We start from the raw sequence: 24,203 nt of genomic DNA, 5'->3' as shown, positions 1-24,203 counted from the left end.
TCACATTGGGACACGTTGTTAAATTGTGGATTTTCTGTCTGCTTTAGACAGAAAACCAATTATATGATTGGTAAGGTTGAAAATGGGTGTGTGCTGCTTTAATTTATACTCCCATCGTACAACAAACATGGGAGCCAACAAACATGGCTCCCAACCCTAGAACACTAACGTTGGGTGAATTTCACCCGAACAATTGTAATTATGTGATTTTCATAATGTTGTTGATGTCTGAGGTGGGCGGGTCCTTGTGTACCTTCAGGATGCTCACTGACGTCATAGAAGGTATATTTGTTTCCCTGCCCCAGGGCGTGCGCGCGCACAAAACGTTGTAACTTTTTCAGGGTTTTTTGTTACTTTATTTCGGTTCATTCGGTTTATTCGGTACAAAGAATGTACTCCATGAATGAAGTGTAGATGTCGGAGGTTATTTATTTTTTCTTCATCCCAAAAGTGGGGGGGTATCCCTGAGTCCCTGATAACTGAGTACGTTCAACCCCCCCCTGCGTCCCTGCCCTTTTTGAGTGGTGCCAACCACTCCTATATCTGACTTTGTCTGTGTGCCCGTCCGTATGTCTAATAAACAAACATTGATGACAACATCAATACGGGGCTCATCAAAGGCACCACTCTCTTCACACAGGGTGTGATTTTTTTTTCTACAGGCAGGTGTTTTGTCTACTGCTAACCCAACGTTAGTAGTAGAGGGTAAAAAAAATCCCATACTCCCACAATGGTCAGCTGATGCAATTAGACATTGCCTTCCCTGGACAAGGCTCACATGTCCCAGGACAAAGGAAAAGTTCCCAGCTCCATTATTTTCTTTTTTTAAATATTCTTTTGACAACACCCACATTTTTCACAGATTTTGCTACTTTTATAGGGTCCCCCCCCATGATATCTGTTTTTCGTTTTTTTGTGAAATTTCAGGTTGAAATATTAAAGAAGAGTATCTCATTTTGCCATATATTGTTGTACGTTGTACAAAAAATAAATATTTTGATGAGAAATATTTTTTATGGAATTTATTATATCGGGTAAAATATACCCAACGTTAGTGATGGCGTGACAATTTTCAATGTTAGTGTTCTAGGGTTAAGTACAGTATCTGTTCTGACATCATGCCCCTAGAAATGCTCGTCTGTTTCACAAAGCAGGACCCGGGTGACTTCATCTACTCAGCCTCTGTCCCATCTGGTGCAGTAAGCTGGTAGTATCACCAGGAACTGAATTAAATAACATTTTCACAAAAAAATTAAAAAATAAAATGCATTTTCTGTGCCATTTTCCAGCAAGGTATCGCATGACTTAACACATTGAGTGCCAAAACCGGAGATCTACGGTTTTGCAAATACACCCGTTGAGTGCCATAACCGTAGATCTACGGGAGGAGATTTATTTATTTGTTTATTTATTTTTCCACACAGGGCGCTCTAATGCAACTTTGGAATGATTCACTGAGTCTCAAAAAAGGAGAGGACGGATGTGGATCCGTGCCGTCCCGTCCACTCCCATTATAACTCCTTGAGAAAAAGCTTCATATCTCCATTTCTTTTTACCGTGGTGGAAACGAGCCATTTCCGATGGGGGATCATTCTGCAATGGCGGATCGCGTTAGAAATATTATTGTTCCAGGCGATAGTCGGGACCCTCGACCATCGTGCACACACCCTTTGTTTACATCCGCGTCCTCGTCGTGGCGTCTACAGCCCTAAACAGCGCAGCGTAAACGGTAAGAATGCCAGCACTAGATGTACCCTGTTTTAAAAAACCTCTGGCACTAAATGTGTTAAGAACAAAGACTTTTCCCTATACTGGGGGTTCACTTTTGGTCACTTTGTCCACCAAAACTATGTTGGCAGTGTGGGGCATATAGGGCAGCTTGCCAGACTGAGGCCTCAGGCCTGGTACTGTAGGTGTCTGTGACGGTGGCACTGCGACAGTGGCCTTGTACTGTACTGTACTGTAGGTGTCAGTGCACGGTGACATTGGCCAGGTTGGATGTGGTTGTCAGTATGCTGTGAGCTTCTCCGGGGCAGTTGATACTGGAGACAGACCATACGTCACTCATCTCTGTCACAAGATAGGAGGGGGGGGAAGTACAGGTTAACAGAAATAAATACTTTTTATTTCAAGTACATTTTATTTGGAAGTTTTTTGTATTTTTTATTTTCTATTTCAGCTCTCCATATCTTTGCCTAGCCTGGTTTTACAACTATTCCACAATCTCCGAATGCTACAGTATATAAAGTCTGGAACTACACCTCCCGAAAGCCAAGAAAGGAAGCTGTCATCTGTTTGTCATTTTACGAAAATACATTTTAAAATATATGTATTTTTCCATTTCTGATAAGCAGCAAGCTATAGGCTATAGGCTTCGATTATTTTTGATTTATATTACACGCATTACACACATTTGCACGACTGTAAAGACAAAACGAAAGCGGGGAAGAGGTGTCACATCCACTTTATCCCCGGATAATTTTCAGAGCTTCCATGCTCCAGACTGTATGATGGAAACATTGGGAAATTGTTGGAGGCGACAGTGTGGCTTGCGAGACCAACCTGGTTCTACCACCATATAACTCACCTGTTCTGAACTGGCTGTAAGTGCCGTTGTCCATTGTTGTCCTGTTTCCTGAGCTGAAGGCCAGTCCTCGCTCTCGCCACCTGTTGGCAAGCGACAGAAACCCTGATCATGAGAACCGTCAAATGACTAATGTTCCACAAGATCACGTGACTTAAAGGTCCATACCGGGCAGTCTGACATGTTTAGCCCACTGACTACAACTCACGGTACACGTGACATTACTGCCGACCATTTTCTAAAAACATACCTGGATTGGAACTACCAGAGACTTGAAACTTTCCTTGAGATAGTTAATCTAGCACACGATAAAGTGTGTTATACTTTTGACAAAGTTATGTCATATTTTAAAAACACAGATTGAATTGAAAGGTCTTGCCAAAAACAGTCTCCGGAGGAAGGATTGATTTAAAAATTCAAACATTTGAGACTCATTAACATAATGTTTAGCCAATATTTGACTCAATTATTCAGGTAGGTTTGTTGATGTTCGAGTATATTTGAGTACAGTATATGTCACTTGCCAGTGCAAGGTGAATATGGCGAGGACCAGCATGAGAGACATGAGATCTGTGAGGATCCACATCCGATTGTACTGATCTGGAGTCTGAGACAGACAGACAGACAGACAGACAGACAGACAGACAAAGTGGGGTGAAAGATTTCCAGGCAACAGTTTGGTCATTTGATCGCTCTGGAGCACTATCAGGTGTGGTGATGAAATACTCTTGACATTCTAGAATACCAATCTAAACCAGTGTTTCTGAAATGGATATGTGTACGCGGAGGAGGTACCACAGGTACAGTATGTGAGAGAAAGTGTAAAATGTTCAAATGTATTTTTCAGTCACGTTTAATGATAAAACACAGACACACTTTGTGTGAAGCAGTTGATCTGTAAAAATTAAATAACAAATGTGAGGCAGAAACCATGAGCTCCTCCAAAATGATTCCCCTCCGCCAGAGGAGTCATAATTTGTTTAGTTTGGTTGGTATAATTGTTTCGTTTCATTTGGTAAAATAATCCTTGTGATATACATGTTTTATTCCAACTCGTGGCGCAACTGCCGAGACTAGATTACTTGATTCCTGGTGACGTGAGGTTAGGTACTTGGATTGAAAAATCAATGAAATTTTTCAATCAATTTTTTTGAGAACCACTGATGTAACAATCTGTCCTTGGTAACAGTTGTTACGGTAGCCCGGTATCCCATTTCTCCATTGTTGTGTTCTAAATAAGGGTCTTCAACCAAGTCTAGCTTTCAGTCCAACTTTGGAACATCTACTGTATTTTAACCACATAGTTAAAATTAGCCATGGTCTCCCAGGGGTCTGTCTGTACTTGCCCCCTCCTTTTTTACCCTCCACACTACAAGCTCAAAACGCATGGCAAGGCAACGCGCTTTGAGCTTGTAGATCGGCTGTTTTTTTGGCGAATGTTCGCCTATTTTCGCCATACAGTATGCTCACCTACTATGTCATGCTCAGAATAAGGGATGCTATAGGGTTCATGCAGGTGAATTGTTACAGGTGGTTACCATGAGGAAGAGCGGCCTGTGCAGAGCGCTGAGGAGCTGAGGGGCGTTGGTGGTAACAGAGTGAGCACCAGCACACCAGGCCAGGGAGTAGAGCCACGGCTGGCTGATCACGTACAGGTTGGTGCTGATGTTTGCTGCCGCGTAGTAGCTGTGTGGGAAGCGGAGAGCAAGACCACTGATACGTGGAAAACATACTTCCTACACCGTAAAGCACACTTTTCTGGACCAGGGCCCACTTGAACATCACGACCACAAGTGGTCAGATGGGTGGGCCGCATGCATTTTCTGAGCATCTTTGTCTTAATGATCAATCAATCGATTGTGTTCCGGCTTGGATTAAGGGAACCAACCTAGGCTAGCATAATTAAATGATGCGAGGTTGGTTACTTAATTTTAAGTTAATTATTTTTCCATATCACAATGAAAACTAATTTTCAAGGTTTCAAAGACAAAATACCATGAAATGATTTAATATATCATTTATATATCTTTAAAATATGAATGTTATCTTATCATAAAAATCTTAGTGTTTTGCCAATTACTTGGGGGCCCACTTTCAATATCCTCACGGCTCACCAATGGGCCCCGAAACCACAGGTTGAGACTATATAGTGTTACGGGTCCATTTGGTTACATTTCTGCACTCTAAAGTTCCTTGACGGGGGCCATTTGTTCATGAAATGTATCCACCTGACAATATGTTTTGTTCAAACTGTTTGTGTCATAAGTACATCCACGCACAACAGCAATATTATGCGGCGATAAAGCGACACACACACACACACACTGACCTAATGTGCTCACTGGACATGGTGCTGTAGTGCAAGTTCAGTTTAACTATGTGGTTGCGCTGTAGGTCCACCAGGGGGAGTTGGCTGCCTGAGGTCTGTTGTAGTTCTGGGTCCAACTCCTGGACCAGAACCCGCAGGTCTGGAGGAAGCCAAAGAACCTGGAAGCGCACGCACACGCACACACACACACACACACACACACACACACACACACACACACACACACACACACACACACACACACACACACACACACACACACACACAATAATATATGCACCACAATGAATAACCTTACATGCTATAACCAATGCAATACCATCATTTATGACAATTTACACAATGGAAACAAGTCCCCGGGACTTTTAGCTCAAATAATGTCTGACTGTACCTCTGTGTGACTGTGCTGTTTACATTTCTGTCTAATTAAATCAATCAATCAATCAGCCTGTATGTTGTTCTACAGGTTTTCCATACAGATGAAATCAATGTGTTTATCATGGTTCAGGGTGGCAGAATGACACAGTGGCATTATTACATTATACTATTGGAACATAGATTACATGATGTATGAGGTCCTTGAACAACTTGCTGATAACATTTGATTTACATTTGCACACACACACACACACACACACACACACACACACACACACACACACACACACACACACACACACACACACACACACACACACACAGCACAGATAAAGGTAGACAGATAAAGGCCTTTTGTGGCACAGGATGCACTGTAAAATCTCCAGTGTTCATTTGAGTCTGAGAGAGTACAAATGGAGTGAAATGGAACCATAAGGGTCCTCTCAGAGTTAAAATTGTCACCTATGACTTCACAGTGGGGCTTAGGGCCTTTGTCATAACTGAAATCTAACAAATTTAATGAGGTCAACAGCCGGATAATCCCACGAGCAGTGGTGGAAAAAGTACTCACGTGTTTTACTTAAGTAAAAGTATCAATACTGCAATGTAGAAATACTCTGTTACAAGTAAAAGTCCGGAATTCAAAATTTACTTGAGTAAAAGTACAAAAGTATTAGTATCAAAATGTTCTTAAAGTACCAAAAGTAAAAGTACTAAAATGTTTGAAAATAGCAGAAATACAAGCTCACAACGCGTCGCGATGCGTTGTGAGCTTGTAGATCGGCTATTTTCAAATAGCCTAGGTATAAAATGGGGCTAAAGTGGTTAATGTATGTTTACATTAACCACTAAAGTTACCTAAAGTTAACTAAAGTTTCCAAATAATTGCAATGGAGTAAAAGTACAATATTTGCATCTGAGATGAAGTGGAGTAGAAGTTAAAGTACAGAAAATTGGAAATACTCAACTAAAGTAAAAAATACCTCAAAATTGTACGTAAGTACAGTACTTGAGTAAATGTACTTAGTTACTTTACACCACTGCCCACGAGTATTATTTGTAGACTCTCTGAGTTAAATCAGCAGTCTGGATTTGACTGTGCATGTGTTCTGTCAATGTGTCAATTTATGTCATCTGCTGAATCATTTTAAGTCGCTCCGGATGAGAGCAAAGCAATAACATGTGAACCTAAATCATATGCACTTTTGTTACTGAAAAGCTTGAATGAAGGTCAGGGGAATGTGTTGAGCTCTAAAAAGCATTGAAATGTCATGTTGTCATGGCAGTTAGAAACACAGGACATAAAGAAAGAAAAGAGCTACAACTAAGAATAAAGGAATTGTAAAAAATAATAATAAGAGTAAACAGGTAGAATAGGGGATTAGGAATAGGGTACCAAAAACCAACAGGGAGATTCAGGGTCCTCCTTTGCATGTGTATACCAGGTAATATAATATCATGGCTGTCGTGCAGAAACCTCTTATTTCCATATTTCACCTTTTTATGTAAATTTTAATGCCCTACTTTATCATACCAACTACAGTGTCACACAAAAGTAGCAAACCGTGACACGTTTTGAGCTTGTAGATCTGCTATTTTTGCCCAAAACCAATTATATAAGTCATAAATGTACATATCAAAGTGATTGCAGAGTGTGTCTCACCTGGTTGGAGTGAATGGAGGATTCATTGCGGATGACCTCCAGCGTACGTTGGATCCACGAGTCCCTGAACGGATGACCTCTGGGTGGACGGTAGAGGTCAAAGATCACCAGTTTGTCCCGCTGCGCGGCGAGCTCTAGGAACGCCTGCAGGCTACACACAGACTGGTTGCGTGCCCGTGCTTTCTCTCTGGTGCTCATTGACCCGACCGTACCAAACGGGTCATGCTGGAGGGAAACCATCAATAATATGTAATTAATACACTGATGTCCCAAGGTGGGGGTCGGGACCCATTTTGGGGTTGCAGAGACATTTTTATGGGTCCCGAATAAATTCCCCCCTTTTTTCATTTCCTACGAAAAATAGAATAATACTATTACTATACTATATTTCAAAAGATTTTTAAAAACTGTAAACACATAAATCACACATTTTCATGACTTAAAAAACATTCTTGAATAAAATAAACAGCTTGTAGGCTATTTACACTACTAGTTTGGGTCTCAAGCTAAAAAGTTTGGGAAAGTTTATGTACTGTACTCTATTTATTACCTACTGTATTGAAATTATACACTTAAGCCCTTCGTTATACTTTGTCAAAATGAGTTTGAGTTGTCAATCTACAATCTCACAACTAGATCTGTTACAGTATTTTCATTATTTTAGAGAATTTGTAGAACATTTACAACATTTTCACCTCTAATTACATGCCCAAAATAGGTTAAATAGCTGCCTTGTGTCTCCCTTGTCTGACTTCCATTACAAGCATACATGGCCGCTAAAGGCTCACGCACACCAAAAGACAACCAATAGACAAGGATATATTGATCATGGCAGTTTCTATGAAGGTTCTGCTTTATGTCTGCTTTCACCTATCATTTATTTGGTGCAGAATTTGAAAAGCTGTAGTACTACTGCGTGTAAGCAAGAGGACATTGCCCAGTGAATGTGCTGTGAATGTCTGTTGCTTTTCCACTGCATGGTACTAACTCAACTCGACTCTACACGACTCTGGTGCTTTACTTTGTTTTACATTACAGATAGGACTCCATCAACCCTCTGCGTAGGAGATTGTTAAACAATGCTAAGGTTAAAGATAAAGCTAATGTTGATTCTGTCTGGAAGCAATCTTCATTTTTCAACTCTACAGTCCAACAGTTTCCATTGTAAAGTAAAGTAAGTAAGTTCATGTACTCAAGTACTGCACTTAAGTACAGTTTTGAGGTATGTTTTACTTTACTGGAGTATTTCCAATTTTACTATTACTTTACTTGAAAATAGCAGATCTACAAGCTCACAATGCGTCGCATGAAAACTTCTGAAATGGGACATTCTGCATAATGAGTACGGTACTTTTACTTTTGGTACTTTAAGTACATTATTATGCCAAATTGACAATACTTTTGTACTTTTACTCAAGTAAATTTAGAATTCCGGACTTTTACTTGTAATGGAATATTTCTACATTGCAGTATTGATACTTTTACTTAAGTACAACATTTGAGTACTGACAGTTTCCAAAAAAAAGTTTATCATCATTAGGCAGCTTCCATGCCGTAATCAGTATAGGCAGTCCGCCGTGATGCAATGACGCCAGTCACGATTCTCTCTCTCTCCAAATAGTAATGTGCAGTGTTTTCACGTCACCTTTTGGTATCCTCTGGCCGTGTGGAACCTCGACAGAGGTGATATCAAAAAGGTACTCGCTATTGGTACTGTTGCTCAATGGAAAACCATGAAAGGGGAGTCGTAGCTCAGGCAAGTTGAGCCGGTATTCTATGAAAACTAAGGAGCACAGGCGACCTACAGAGAGGAACCAGGCCCCAGCATTGAGTCTCTCCAGCTGGCCCCAGGTGAACCAGGCTGCTGGGGTGTGTGTTTGGTTAGGAAACACGTCGTGGATGTTGGTGGTCCGCCGCAGGGTCCGATCATGCATCAGGAACGGCACCCCGTCGTAGCTACGACAAACACATGACATGAAACATTTGCTCATTTGAAAATAGGGGACCAAGTAATATATTTTTGGTCGACATTAATTAACCGCTTGAACCCTATATACTTCGTTGACCGGGGTCCCCCAGGGGTCTGTACTTGGTTCCACCCTTTTTTCTCTCTACACCAAATATCTTTGGCCGAAAACAGCACATCTACAAGCTCACAACGCATAGCGCTGTGACGCGTTGTGAGCTTATACAGTAGATCTGCTATTTTTGACAAATGTTTCGATTAACGTTGTAATGCTAGGGTTCATGTGCTAAAATTCATCTCTGGGAAGCTATGAGTAGGATTTCAAGTATTTCCCGCGTCCTCCAGCTCTCTCCAGAACATATGTATTGTGTATGGCAGTTGTTTTCAAACATTCATGTCAAGGACCCCCACATTTATATGTACTAGGCCACGGACCCCCTATTTGAACAGATTATATGCCAGGGTCAGGGAACCCCATAAAATAATGGTTGTTGTTAGATTCAATTTTGTACAGAATTCTATATCTTTCTTACTGTTGGAGGGGAGAGAGAAACCTATGATCTCAATCTTATACATTCTGTCATTGGACTGACTTTTAGCTGCTGAAATAGGAAGCTCTGAGGAAGGCTGAGGCCAAAATGCGTAAGCGTTCCCAATAAATGAGAATCTATCTGAGCCAGTCTTGCATAATTTATTTTGGAGTGCCGCTTTTTCCTCTTCGGTGGCATTTGATTCAAGTGAAAATAAACTGTTCCTCATTTAGCCGGGGACCCCCGGGGTCCCCTTGACCCCACTTTGAGAACCAGAGGTGTATAGGACATGTTTAAAACATTGACTAAGATTATGACTGTGACCATTTTCCAAAACACACAATGGTTTGTTTAATTTTTGAAGAAGACCATTCCATTAATTTTAGCACAATATAAAACTTGCCTGAGATACTGCAGGTGAATCCAACACAATAAATGACATTGTGCCATCGCTCTTTTTTTGTCAGAGACATCGGCATTGTGTTAACGTGCAGATTGATCTGAGAATTCTAGCCGAAAATTGTCCCCCGGAATAAAATGAATAGAATTCAACATGTTCATGACCACGAGCTGTTCATGTTTAGCCATAATTGACTCAATTGTACAGGTTAATCCGATCATATTTTAACCACTTAAACCCCAGCATCCATACTCTGGGAAAACCTTCGCAGAAAATAGCAGATAGACAAGCCTACAACGCGTTGTGTTGCTACACATTGTGAGCTTGTTGAACGCCTATTTTCAGCGAAAACAGAGCGAAAACGACTCCGTTTTCGAGGGACGACTCCGCTCAACAACATAGGGTTTAAGTGATTAATGACTACGGAGAACATGTAAATATAAGTTACATCCATAAGCTACTGACCTAATAGTGACATCCGTCTCCAGGCCTTCACTGCCTGCCTCCACGGCCTTCTCAAACGACATGAGGGTGTTCTCTGGAGCCAGCTGTAAGCGGGACAACACAGCGGTGATGATCGCAGCCATTCTCCTCAGCAAGCACACAGTAAATAAAAATAAGTTCTAAATGAAACATTTGAATCACTGATGCCTCCTCCTCACCATGGGTGCTCCTCTGTGCCCAATGAGGGCTGGTGCGGAGCCCAGGGTGCCCTCTTTCTTGATGCAGGGGGAGTACATACCCAGGGGCACCATGTAGAGGGCAAACAGGACCACCAGGTAGACCCCTAGAATTAGCCCCCGCCTAACTGGTACACGCACACACGCACACACACACACACACACACACACACACACACACACACACACACACACACACACACACACACACACAGTGTAATACTGACCTAATCAGAGGGTTCTATTGATTCTGATAGTGTCAAACACTGACACAGTTCACTTCAGTAATATGTTATGATGACCCAAACGTACAAAAATAAATGATGAAATATACACCTGAGCATTTAATAATGAAAATACTGGATCTACAAGTTCACAACGCGTCGCAATGTGACATGTTGTGAGCTTGTAGATCTGCTATTTTCATTATTTCTTACATTTCTTTTTAGGGAACTTTTTTTATTTAATTTCTGAAATTCTTTTGAGAAATGTTTGAATTATCATTTGTTTCTGTTTTTCTTTCCTTTTTTTTACATTTTTGAAAATATTTAGAAATAACAAAATTGTAGTAAATGTAATAAGGGATATTAGCTCGTGTCGTGACCCATACAAATGTGTCCATGACCCAAAAATGGTTCCCAAACCATAGTTTGTTAAGGTTCTACCAATGTTTGCCTTCAAACACCTGAGGCAGATTGTACCCCTCACCTCTGCTGTTCATGCGAAAGAAATGCAAGGCTAGCGGCCATGTCACAAGCAGCATCAACAGGACTCCCCCCACATGTAGATATGGTGCAGTTATCTACGCAGGACACAAAGAAATGCCCACCGGTTAGAAGGGGTGAGCACCATAGATCAGTGGTGGAAAAAGTACTCAAATCTTTTTACTTAAGTAAAAGTATCAATACTGCAATGTAGAAAAGTATTGGTATCAAAATGTAGCCTACTTAAAGTACCAAAAGTAGAAAGTACTCATTATGCAGAACGCCCCATTTCACACGTTTTCTAATGTATAAAATGTATAGAAATCTTTTGAAAATAGCAGATCTACAACCTCACAATGTGTCGCAATGATGCGACACATTGTGAGCTTGTAGATCGGCTATTTTCAAATGGCCGAAATGTATAGGGCTGAAGTGGGTAATGTATGTTTTGTAATAATAATCCAAATCTACAAAGTAACTAGTAACTCAAGTTGTAAAATAATTGTAGTGGAGTAAAAGTATAATATTTGCCTCTGAGATGTAGTGGAATAGAACAACAGAAAATTGGAAACACTCCAGTAAAGTAAAAGAAATACCTCAAACTTGTACTTAATTACAGTGCTTAAGTAAATGTACTTTACACCACTGCCATACATGTATAAACGTAGATACCTCATTGGCCACTGCGGTTCATTGGAGCGATAAAGCATCGCGGCCGCCATATTTTGTGGGGAAATGCATGTATGCTAATGCCCCACTACAAAATAAGTGGGGCAAATAATTCTCATTCTTCGCGGTTTGGTTTGTTGAAAATGTCAAACATGTAGTTATGTTATGATATAGGATACGTGGCAAAATGAAAATGTGGGTTTTCATACCAAAACACCTTCTTTCATAGAGATAATAGCAGTAAAGGTTATGAAACAGAAACATCAGGTACAGTACGTGTATGCAACTCAGACATGCAGTGGAGTTATGGCAAGCTTGCCTACGTAACATGGAGGCGGTGTTGCCGTGCGGCCCCACTGGCCAATGAGGCATCTACCTATTTATGCCTATGGTGAGCACAAAGGAACCAGGGCTTTAGAAAGAAGGTGGAAGGCAGTCACCTGAAAGGAGAGCAGCAGCGTTGTCCACTCTTTACTCCAGAGGTCGGACAGCACAGCGGTGGCTACGATGGAGAAAGTCAAAGTCACCAGTATACCCATCTGACAACAGAACAGTTAGTGAGGTTAATGCTGCTGCTACTGCCTCCATGCCATTGACATGGATCTGTTCAAACACATGGAGGGAAACTATTCACCATTTCAGTTTGATGATCAGATGTAAGATAAGGTAGCTAAATGTTGGCTCTGACTTGGTACACGTGACAAATATCATTCAGGTTCACACCAGTAACCTTACGGCATACCTGCACAAATTCTCCTACCGGAAGACCACCGCAGTGGTCACAATGACTCAGACATAACCTTAAACGTAACTCTAGATGTGAGGGCTGTGTAGCGGCCCAAACCATAGTAGTATAAAATAGGGCTTGAGTGATTAAAACCAGGAAAAGACAACACTGATTCCATATCACGATATTACGATATTCAAAATCCCAGACGATATCTAATCTCAAATCACCATATAGATATAATATTGATGTATTGCCCAACCGTACTTTTTTTTAACATGACAGTCGTTTGTACACAAGACAAATACAAGTGGGTGTTACCTTGTGACTCCAGTGTAAATAGAGCTTCTGGCCCTCTGACAGCAAACACACAGCAAGCAGCTGCATAGAATACACACAGAAAGTTTAAGTTACATCCACAAACTAAAACCATCCTTACACATCACATTAAATTCAGCTGTGAGTGTTTAAATAGCATCCACACACATTTAAACAATACACAATGAGCTTCCCTATATAATATTAAAACCCAGCTGTCAGCAACTCACACTGTTGCGCAATCATCCAATTTCACCTCCACTGCACTTTTTCTGTATATCTATAATTTAGGCTATTGCTTTTATTGTTGCTGCTGATATGTAATGTATTGTATATCATCATGATGAATTGAGCAGAATGGACCACAATGTCAATGGCCCCCAGAGGCTTTTTGAGTTATCCTTTTAGCATTTTGTTTTCAAACTTGTTAATAAAAAGTATTCAATCAATCAATCAATCAATCAAACAAACAAACAAACACACAAACAACACTTTAGCAGCGCATACTCATTTCATAACATCCCATTTTGTAAGACCTGTGATGTGGTACGGCCTAAACAATGGAGTGAATGTACTCATTCTCTGTTAACAATGACATTGACGGTGCGTCTTGTGGACAAAATCATATTATGTAATCATGATTGGTTATATGTAACCTTTTTGTCAGTACATTTTACATGACGTAGAGCCAAGATGTCTCTCCTAGGCCTGATAGCTATTGTCTATGGTACAGCTTGTCCTTGTAACATGACAGTATAACCATGGTCTGATTCCTTGTGCTCCTGGCAGAACGATTGTACCACAGGCCTGTGCATACTCAATGTAAGTAAGCCTTGCCGAGCCCTGAGACCCATAGGGCAGGAGCCTATCTCCTGTTTCCGTAGCGTGAGGCAGCTTGATGTACAAGTACACCCCCTGGACATGACGCTAGTTCCCAGACAGGACTTATCCCAATCCGACTTTTGATGCTGAGTGCCAAGCAGTGAAATAAAGACAGAACAGCCCCAAATATGTTTTAAAAAAAAACTAAACAAAAAACATGCACTGCTATACTGTATGCACTCATCTCAAGCTTGTAGAAATAATTGTATCACTAAGCTGTCATTAACTGTAGGTTAACAGTCAGTGCCCAGTAAAATCCTGAGTGTTAATTAAACTGTTGAAGCAGAGTAGGGGTTTCTGGCACAACGTTATCTACTTCCAGGGTGCATGGAGAAGGGGAAAAGTCTAAAGAGGTCAAAACTCCAGCAACACTTTAGTATATAGAACAACTTTTACTGTTAGAACAACTTTATTGCCGGAACAACACGTTTCGGTTTGTGCCCTTCATCTGGGTCATCATGTAAAACATTACAAACATAGCTTCATACCTGCCCCATTTAACCACTTAAACCCTCTATACTTGGTTACTTGATACTAGGCTCAGTTCTGTACTTTGTCCACCCTTTTTGTCCTTTTTGCTTCTACACCAAATCACTTCGGTGAAAATATCAGATCTACAAGCTCACAAAGTAACCACATCCAAAGAGGCACCACCCTCCCACCCTTCAAAACTATTAGTCTGCTTGGTTGTCTTGTCGTTTACCTTTACAATTTATTTATTTTTAAATCACAAAAAGAAAAGCTGCCTCCAAAACCCACATCTTCAAAATAGCTTTCCCCAGCTAAACCCCACCAGCCCTTGTTTTTACCGTTTTTACTTTTAGACACAATTTATTTATTTTCTACCTAATAAAGTTGATTTACATTTTTTCCCATGTAAAGATACTTTGAGTACTTAGAAAGGCTAAAACTGAGGTATTATTGTAATAAATTTGACAGATGTACCCATTAAAAAAAAAACTATCAATGGAACCTAGGGGGTTTTGGGTGTGACATCCATGAGATAGACATACAAGCCATGTCCTAAAACCATACTTCCTACCCACCTCTAAGAAATGCTGAGGAAGGGCTATAGGGATGTTTCCTTCAGCTGCTGTGCGTTACTAAAAGTGTTAGGCTACTGGCGAGTGCTGACGACGTAATTTGCTATTTTTGTGCCTTTGGGTCGGCACCCACCACATACTCCAAAGACTTTTGAGTTTAGCACACCAGTTAGCTTGTTGTTGACATAAGAGGTGGCGGAAAACAAAACAACTAACCCAAGCCTCTGTACTGAATGGGAGCAGGTTGGAGAGCAACTGTGACTCGGCAAGAGAGATATAAATGAGAGAAATTATATAGGCATAAAAAAGGGCACTAGTTTCTCATATATGAAGGCAATTGGGCAGGTGCTCGGGCACTGGTCGGCTCCAATGTGTGTACGTGCCTGGCCTGATTAAGGCCACAAGCCAAAACACATCTAACAACTTGTTATATACTTATACTATAAGTGTTCCTGGAGTTTTGACCGCTGTTATTTTGAAGTCCATTTCTCACTTTCAGAGTAAAATGAATACTCAAGATTTTACTGTTCTTTGGGCCTCACCTAATTTCAAATCTTGTGAAATATTGTAAGAGGATAATATTGTGTCAATTTGGGGATCCTTATCATTAAAAGGTTTCTGAAACACTGCAGTACAGTACAGTAAGACTCCAGCCAGTGATTACACAGCTTATCAACAACTTAAGTGACGCAAGTGCCTGACAACTTGATTGACTGTTTGATGAACCACTTGTTCTCAGTACACACGGGTGACAGGATGTTTTCTTAATGTTTTATATAAAGAGACAGTGAAGTGACATCTCAGTAACATCTAGGACTAGTGTCCAGGCCCAGAGGTAGAGAGACACTTACTGCTGTCTCTATGTACTCTCTCATATGATCACATATGAAACCTCTGCTCCCTCCAAACTCCCATTAATGACACATGTTACTGACCGTCAGCACAGTGACGTAGGTGAAGAAGGCAGCGGCGATGACCAGCAGCACCACAGACCATGGAAACCAGAAACCCAGGTTCCCAAAGTTAAACCTGTGACTCACAGGATGAGGGGGAGGGAGACAAGGAGAGGGGGTAACACATGTATGTCAGGGTTAAGTGTTGAACGAGGACCCAAATGCAGACACTGAAGGCGGCAGGTCAAATCCAGCAATTTATTAAAAAACTCAAAAACGAGGCAGGCAAATGACACTGAACACACATGGTAGACATATGAGGAACTAACAAGGAACCCATTCAAACACAGGGTTTAAATAGACTCAGGGATAACAGGACACAGGTGAACTCAACTGACAATCAACACTGGGATAGGCTCGAGGACTAAGAGGACACAGGTGGAAACACAGACAAATCACAAGACAGGTTAGACAAGGCAGGTACAGAACTACAGGGGCAGACAGGAAACAATTAGAACAATACTACAAAATAAGAACCAGAAACACTTTAAAACAAGACACAGAAATGCATATCCTGACAATGTAAATGAGTGAAAGACTGTGGCTGTGTCTATGAGGCGAAATCGTAAAGACACAACTCTTATTTAAATAGAGAAACAAGAGGTTGGGATGACAGGTGACACTGACTTTCAATACAATGCTATACCTCCTCCATGTGCCAGACCTGCCACTGTGTGTGTGTGTGTGTGTGTGTGTGTGTGTGTGTGTGTGTGTGTGTGTGTGTGTGTGTGTGTGTGTGTGTGTGTGTGTGTGTGTGTGTGTGTGAGTGTGCGCGCACGCGTGCGTGCGTGCGTGTGTGCGTGTGCTTGTGGACTCTCTGTTTAAGCAATAATTAGATTCACACACAGTTCTATAAAAATGTGTAATGCATGTGTAATGCATGTAATGCATGTTTTTTTTTCAACTAAATCCTTTTATGTGTAGCTTAGCAGTGGATTATTGCGATTACACAATGGAAAACTTCAATGCGTTAAAATGGGGAGTTCCGATTCCACAGTGTTATAAATATAGATTATTATCCGAGCATTTGCCTGAGCTTATACAATCGAGGGCAGGTTGGAATACGTGTGGCCAAGGTTGGATAAAGACCTTTGTTGGTACGCAGTCATTATGTGAGCCATGATGAAGGTACACTGTTTTCTGATGTGTTTTGGTTCCTTTGGTGTCCGCGGAAGTCCCGAGGGAGGGTTGTGCCAAGTGGGAAATCAGGACAACGGGTACTTTGACTGCAGGTACAACAGGTATTGGTGTTGGGTGGGGGGGGCAATGCGTTCACAGCGGGCATCGTTCGCAACGGGTATCCTCCTAGTACAGTGGTTCTCAAACTTTTTCATGTCAAGGACCCCCAAATTGACACTAATTAGCCCGCGGACCCCCATTTGAAAAGATAAGCCAGGGACCCCCATAAGAGAAGGTTTTTATGGCTCTCTAGCAGTGATTCTCAACCATTTTAATTTCAAGGACCCCCAGTTTGACATGCGTTAGGCTACGGACGCCCATTTAATGGCATTTATACCTCTGGGACCCCAATTCATATTGTAAAATCAATGTTAATTTAACTCTGAGAGTGTACAAATGGAACCAAATGGACCCGTTAGGGTCCATTTGGTTCCTGTCCATCATTTAGCTGGGGACCCCCTGGAACCCCCTCATGTACCCCTGGGGGTCCCCGGACCCCACTTTGAGAACCAATGTCCTAGTACACATGCACATATGCCCAAGTCTGTGTATGCATGTGTAGGCCTGTATGTGGGTGCATGCATGCTTGAGTGTATGCATTCATAAGCACATGCACATATATGCAGGTATATACATGTACTATATAGACTGTTACGTGAGACACACAACCCACCAGTCAAAATCATTATAGTCATTCTGTGCTTCGCCCCAGAAGTATAGAAACACCAGCGTGAGACAGAAGGACACGATGAGCAATGCAAAACTGGTTCCCTCCACCTATAGATGAGAGAGAAAAAAACATGCATGTTATTTTCCCAGAGTCAGTCAATCCGCAACATGTGTGAAATACATTTTACTGCCCTGTAACATTCCATTGTGTTAAAGGAATGACCGTTGAACTGTAGGGAGAGAGAGGAATTCCAAGAACCAAAAGCTCCTTAATGGCTAAACCCGGGAAAGTGGTATGATGCATACTCTTAAAACTACAAATACTGGAATGGAGACAGAACCATATGATCTCTCTGTCTGCTTTCAATGAAGCATTGTGTGGAAAATATGCTAGCAATGGTTTGTGTGTGTGTGTGTGTGTGTGTGTGTGTGTGTGTGTGTGTGCGTGCGTGCGTGCGTGCGTGCGTGCGTGCGTGCGTGCGTGCGTGCGTGCGTGCGTGCGTGTCCCACGGCAGCACGTGTATGTTTATTTTGTGCAATGTGTTGCGTTCAACCCTGGTGTGGCCTCGTACCAGTGACAGTGATGGAAGAAGTACTCAGAGTTAAGTAAAAGTAGCACTTACCACAGTGTATAAAGACTGTTAAAGTCCTGCATTCACAAGCAAACTTTAGTCAAAGCACAAAAGTCTTGGCATCAAAATATACTTAAAGTAGCTAAAGTAAAAGTAGTCATTATGAAGAATGCCCATTTCAGAATAATATATTGTTGCTGACGGGTGGAAACTTTGTAAGTTAAGTGAAAATAACCGATCTACAAGCTCACAATGCCTCACATTGCTATTTTCCCTACTTTTGTGTGACACTCTTGTAAGAAGTAGGGCAATTTAAGAAAAAAATAAAAGTTGAAATATGGAGATACAAGGTTTCTGCAGGACAGCAAATATTTTTCCTGTTATTGACAGGGTTGGGCGCAGGTTAATCAGTCAGAGTAATAAGTTACCAGCAAAATACATTTGCAGGCGGGTTGTCAATTTCAGCCAATCAGGAGAGAGCACCCAATTATCAGCTTCAATTTGATACTGTTCCAGTTTCAATTTAGTCTGCTAACTTCTTTGCGTCATCACTTCCAATTTCACTTGTTTAGCCTGTATCCTGTATGAGTCATCTATCTATAGTATCCTGATTGGATTAAATTGGTCCGCCGACCTGGATTCTAATCTGTTTACTAAAGAGCTGGAGAGACAGGGAGAATCGTGTTACTGAACAAACACTCTATAGCCATGATTTAAGAAAAAATGCAGTCAAAAAAACAACAACATGATCCACAAGCTCGTAACACATTGCATTGCAACGCATGGGAGCTTGTATAGATCTGCTATTTTTGTGTTGATTTAAGAATCAAGGGAGGACCCGTAAGGGTCCATTTGGTTCAATTAACACTGATCATTTTACCGTGTAGCCTACAGTAGGCCACGGGTTCTGAAAGTGGGGTCCGGGGACAACCAGGGGTCCTTGTAGGCTTGCCAGGGGATCCCCAGCAAAATGATTGATTGTTAGGAACTAAATGGACATATACAGGTTTGTAACTCTGACAGTGTACAAATGGAACCAAATGGACCCTTACGGGTCCGGGGACAACCAGGGGTCCTTGTAGGCTTGCCAGGGGATCCCCAGCAAAATGATTGATTGTTAGGAACCAAATGGACATATAAAGGTTTGTAACTCTGACAGTGTACAAATGGAACCAAATGGACCCGTCCATTTGTACACTGTCAGAGTTAAGGAGGGAACCGTGGCCTAATGCGTAACAAAGTGGGGGTCCTTGAAATGAAAAAGCTTGAGAGCCACTGCAGTAGGCTGCTTGTGTTAAACATGGCACGCACTCACATTTACCTTGTTACAGCAGCAGCCACCGGGCCGGGCGCGGTTCCTCTGGTACCGCCGCCACTGGCAGCCGTACAGACCGGCCAGGCACGACACCAAGGGCCCATGCTCATAGCGCCGAAGCAGCAGCCCGCGGACCGCACGGAACTGGCCGAACTTCACCTCGGACAGCGTGGTCGAGGATGTGGCCATGCCCATGCCTCACGCACACGCACACGCACGCACACGCGCACTCACTCACAACAGATATATTCACCTTTCATACTCATTCAGAAGAGGCAGCACGGCATGGGAGATACTGAGAGAGAGAGGGGGAGAGAGCACCACCATTTTGACTGATTGGTTGATTGATTGACTGATTGATTCAAGTTTTTTATAGACAAAACGTGCATATACAATGACCATAATTGCGAACGCAGCGGAAGGAGGCGCTCTCATTGGCGCTCTCATTGCCTGCTGACAGATCTCAGAGTGCACTGCTGAAATCCGCCTGCCCCTGGGTGACTAATTACACTCCTCTGAGAGAAATATAGCAGCTACAGTCAAAAATAACACATCTAAAAGCAACTACACGAGTTCATCTATTGGGATATAAGAATTCCATGTCATTTGTGCATATTTCAGGCCGGATGGCAAGTTGAAAACGCCTTCGTTTGAGGACAGTTTGAGAAAGCTGTGTTTGCGCGTCTTACTTGTATATTAAGCATAAAGACTGTAAATCATATTCTATTGTAATAGGTTCCTTTTACAGTACCCGTGTTGTTCTTTGCTATTTTACTTGTCTAGGTTGAAATTGTACGTATGAATGTGTTATTGATTATATCTTTCTGTATGTCTGTGCTACCCAAAAACTCATTTGCACTCAAGGGACAACAATGGAAATAAGCTATCAAGCTTTTGTGTTCCATCCCTTTGACAGATATGTACAAATGATATGGTCATGTATACACATTTTTGTTTATAAAAACAGCTTGTATTGAGATCAGTATGGTGAATATAGTGCAAGAATAGACATATTGATTGACCGATGGATCGATTGCAGAGCACATACCTTTAAATACAAACATTGTGTGTGTGCGTGTGTGTGCGTGTGTGTGTGTGTGTGTGTGTGTGTGTGTGTGTGTGTGTGTGTGTGTGTGTGTGTGTGTGTGTGTGTGTGTGTGTGTGTGTGTGTGTGTGTGTGTGTGCATGTGTGTGTGTGTATTTATATATATATATACACACACACACACACACACACACACACACACACACACACACACACACACACACACACACACACACACACACACACACACACACACACACACACACACACACACACACATACATACATACATACATACAGTATATATACATATATAGGGCAGAAGGGGAGAGAGTGGGGCGAGAGAGGGGGAGAGAGAAAGAGAGTGACAGACTGATCTCAGTGAGTCATACTCTTGCTCACATCTCATTATATAAAGTGTGAAACACAGAAAACTAAAAAATAAAGATGCCATTGTTAGAACAGCGAAAAATAAAATACATTCAAGTGATGAGGAGGTCTTTGACAATGATATATCATTCAAAACGTTATGTGAACACAAAATAAATATTTGTTTTCCTCAGGGGAGAATAAAACGGAGAATGCTAGAATAATAGGCTAAATAGGCCTAATCCCTTTTGACATGTTGATGAATAAAAAAATGACTGAGTATATAGCCTATGAGCCAATTTCCAGTCGGAAATGTGGTGGAGAAAGTACTCACATATTGTTTACTTAAATAAAAGTATCAATACTTTTATTACGCAATGTAAAAATACTCTGTTACAAAATAGGTACCAAAAGTAAAAGTAGGCCTACTCATTATGCAGAATAACCCGTTTCACAAGTTATATTTCTCTAAAATGTATACAAAATCTTTAGAAAATAGCAGATCTACAAGCTAATGGAGTGTGGTCTTTTTCAAATAGCCGAAGTATTAATGAAGTGGTTTGTGGTATGTGTTTTCTAATAAGAATCAAAATCTACAAAGTAACTAGTAACTAAAGTTTTCAAATAATTGTAGTGGAGTAAAAGTCAAATGTTTGCCTCTGAGATGTAGTGGAGTAGAAGTAAAAGTATTGGAAATTGGAAATACTCTCAAGTAACATACAAATACCTAAAAAGTGTACTCAAGTACAGTACTTGAGTAAATGTAGCCTACCTACTTACTTTACACCACTGCCTATTCTAACGTTAGTCTAGACTTGCATCCTATCAACCTTTCGAGGCAGTCAGCTCACTGTGAGCCCCCGTCACCACATAGCATAGGCTACCTGTATCATTCTATATCAAATCTGGATCAATGCATCCTTTATTTGGTCGAAAAATAAGACGCGGTGATGCCTGGCAAGACATTAAACCTCGATACAGGCGGCATTAAAAAATAACATCACCATTATAAAATATTTGTAATCAAACGCTGCAACAGCGTACATCGGCCGAATGATGCGATTCCATTATGATCGTGATGCATCGTTGTCTTGATTTTATAGCCTACCTCGATCCTCAGTAACATTCCCCACTGTTGGAGAGTAGAGGTCCAAATGTGGGGAAGCCGCAGTGCGCTGTTCCTGGTCGGTGTTTATACTGCTCTGGTTGTATTGTAACGGAGAGGATGTTTGGGACACCCTATCTATGACATCCACTAGTGCCACCTGTTGCCATGATGATGTAGAGACCACTGTTTCCCCAGTGGTGCCGTGTAAAGTAATACTGTCATTTTTCCACCACTGCTGTTTCCCAAACAGTGGGTCAGGATTTCCCCCAAAAAAATCACACATTTTCATGAGTTGAAAACCAATTCAAAATCTTTTCAAAAAATAATTTCATGAATAAAATAAATAAATAATCAAAGAAATTTCCTAAATTAGAATTGGGAACTACTGATATGTACAGTAGACTACAGAGGAATGAACAACCTGCCACATAGACTATATTTCAGCTCAGTGTCCACTGAACCTGCAGTAGCCTATACTACAATTGCAGTAGTCCTGATTTTAGACTGTAGGCTATTACTGTAATCAAATATGAAGTTTGCATATTATTTATTTATTCAAATTCTACCGTTTCTATGACATGTGGTTCAATTTTCTATATTTGTGGTGCCCCCTTTTGGTCAGAAGTGAAAAGATCCTCTCCCACAACAGGAACAGAAACTTCACAAGAGAGTGAAGATGCAGGTGCAGACTCCTTCTTCCAACAGTGTGACATCAGAGAAATGTTCCATCTGTTGTTTTCGTTCAAGCTCCAGATGAACTTGAATATAATGTCATGATCATTGAGTAACTTGTGTTTGAGTGAAATGGTGATCAAGTCTCGATTTCTTCTTCCAGAAAATGTGATAGATTTAATCATTTGCATGTTTTTCAGTCAGTGTGCAGTGGAAGCATACAGTATGTTGAATTTGGCAGTGTAAACAGAATTCAGTGTGAACAAAATAATATAAAATAATATTCAAATAAACATGTTGCATCACTAATAAAGCTTAGCTTAAGGTCTATATGACATCTTGCACTTACTGTAACACTTTTTAAAATCAAATTATGTATTCTGTTGTGTCATTTGATTATTATCAAATACATTTTTCTACTTTTGAACATTTGTGGCAAAAAAAAGTTGTCCCAAAATGTCATGACCCTAACCCTACTCTACTGTCAGTCTATCATAGTGCATCTTACTTCCTCTTTTCTCTCCACTCTACTGCAATAGAAGCAAATTGACCGATTTTAGAGCGTTAACCAAGCAGTGTACATCATATAGACCACAGAAGAATAGAGTGAACACTACATGTTAGTGTGGTTAAACTGTGTCAGCTTTTGACAATCCTTTAAAATTCCTTTTCTCTCGTTAAATCATGTTTCCAAGAATTGCTGAACAATTAAGGAGAAATTATCAAAATCACAACATACACAGATACAATTTCAAAATTGAAGATGCTGCTATTACGGTTTAGGTAATATTTGGTCCATGAATCCAGTACAGTATACTATAAATTTCACCCTTAAATTTACACTAAAAGGACAATCATTTTCATTTTTAGCCATGCTGTGGTTGTTATACTATTAACAGTACAGAGTCTGCAGTTAGAACTGCCAAATTTCCGCCTTAATCTGAAGAGTCACTTCTTCAGACTCAACCTCAGCCCTTAGCACTTGACCTAGATATGACGACCATGCAGACATACCGTGGTCATTTGTTCTCATGTTTTTGTTACTTACTTAGGCTTGTTGTTCTTGACCACAATGTCACAAATGTAATTTAGGTAGCATGTTATTTAGACAGATATAGGTTCATCGTTTACCTGCTATCCTTTAGTTTCAATGTACAGATTATTTTTGATATATTGTTAATTTAGAGTCTAAAGTAAACAATATATCAAAAATCACACCCTGTGTGAAGGAAGCGGTGCCTTTGGGGCGGGGCTTAACTCATTTCAATTCGTCCCTATTGGTGGTCTAAGTCCACAAACCAAATTTGGACTTGGTGGCATGCTGCAAACTGGAGTGAGGGCTGTTTATAGCCCAGCCAATAAGAATGCAGAGGGGGCGGGGCTTAATTAATTTCAGTTTGTGCCTATTGGTGGTTTTAGTCCATGTACTAAATTTGTACTCCGTAGCA

The 24,203-nt window shown here is 41.0% G+C and overlaps 1 protein-coding gene across 2 annotated transcripts; it reads right to left on the bottom strand.

Moving 5' to 3' along the window:
- Window positions 1-1,546: 1,546 nt before the first annotated feature.
- Window positions 1,547-22,170, bottom strand: LOC311056887 (glycerophosphodiester phosphodiesterase domain-containing protein 5-like). Of its 2 annotated transcripts, XM_084073731.1 has the most exons (16): window positions 22,084-22,170; window positions 19,568-19,856; window positions 17,679-17,782; window positions 15,809-15,902; window positions 12,952-13,011; window positions 12,344-12,442; window positions 11,239-11,332; window positions 10,513-10,658; window positions 10,316-10,398; window positions 8,760-8,910; window positions 6,955-7,179; window positions 4,914-5,071; window positions 4,123-4,270; window positions 3,109-3,191; window positions 2,588-2,667; window positions 1,547-2,070 (listed from the first exon to the last, which is right to left on the bottom strand). In XM_084073731.1, the coding sequence occupies exons 2-16, from the start codon at window positions 19,754-19,756 to the stop codon at window positions 1,970-1,972; spliced, it is 1,815 nt and encodes a 604-aa protein (XP_083929857.1). In that variant the 5' UTR covers window positions 19,757-19,856; window positions 22,084-22,170; the 3' UTR covers window positions 1,547-1,969. The 2 variants fall into 2 exon arrangements, with proteins under 2 accessions (XP_083929857.1, XP_083929856.1); XM_084073730.1 differs by lacking the exon at window positions 3,109-3,191.
- Between the last annotated feature and the right edge of the window lie 2,033 nt (window positions 22,171-24,203).

The sequence above is a fragment of the Gymnoscopelus microlampas genome, assembly GCF_963454915.1.
Source record: "Gymnoscopelus microlampas genome assembly, chromosome: 12".
In the NCBI taxonomy this organism is placed as follows: Eukaryota; Metazoa; Chordata; class Actinopteri; order Myctophiformes; family Myctophidae; genus Gymnoscopelus; species Gymnoscopelus microlampas.
Note: the sequence above shows the minus strand (reverse complement) of the source record. Positions and strands in the feature narration are given on the sequence as shown.

Coding starts and splice junctions, on each gene's coding strand:
- LOC311056887 (XM_084073731.1), bottom strand. CDS start 19,756: ATGGGCATGGCCACATCCTCGACCACGCTGTCCGAGGTGAAGTTCGGC. Junction 17,783..19,567: donor GTGGCTGCTGCTGTAACAAG/GTAAATGTGAGT, acceptor TCTCATCTATAG/GTGGAGGGAACCAGTTTTGC. Junction 4,271..4,913: donor ATGTCCAGTGAGCACATTAG/GTCAGTGTGTGT, acceptor CTTCCCACACAG/CTACTACGCGGCAGCAAACA.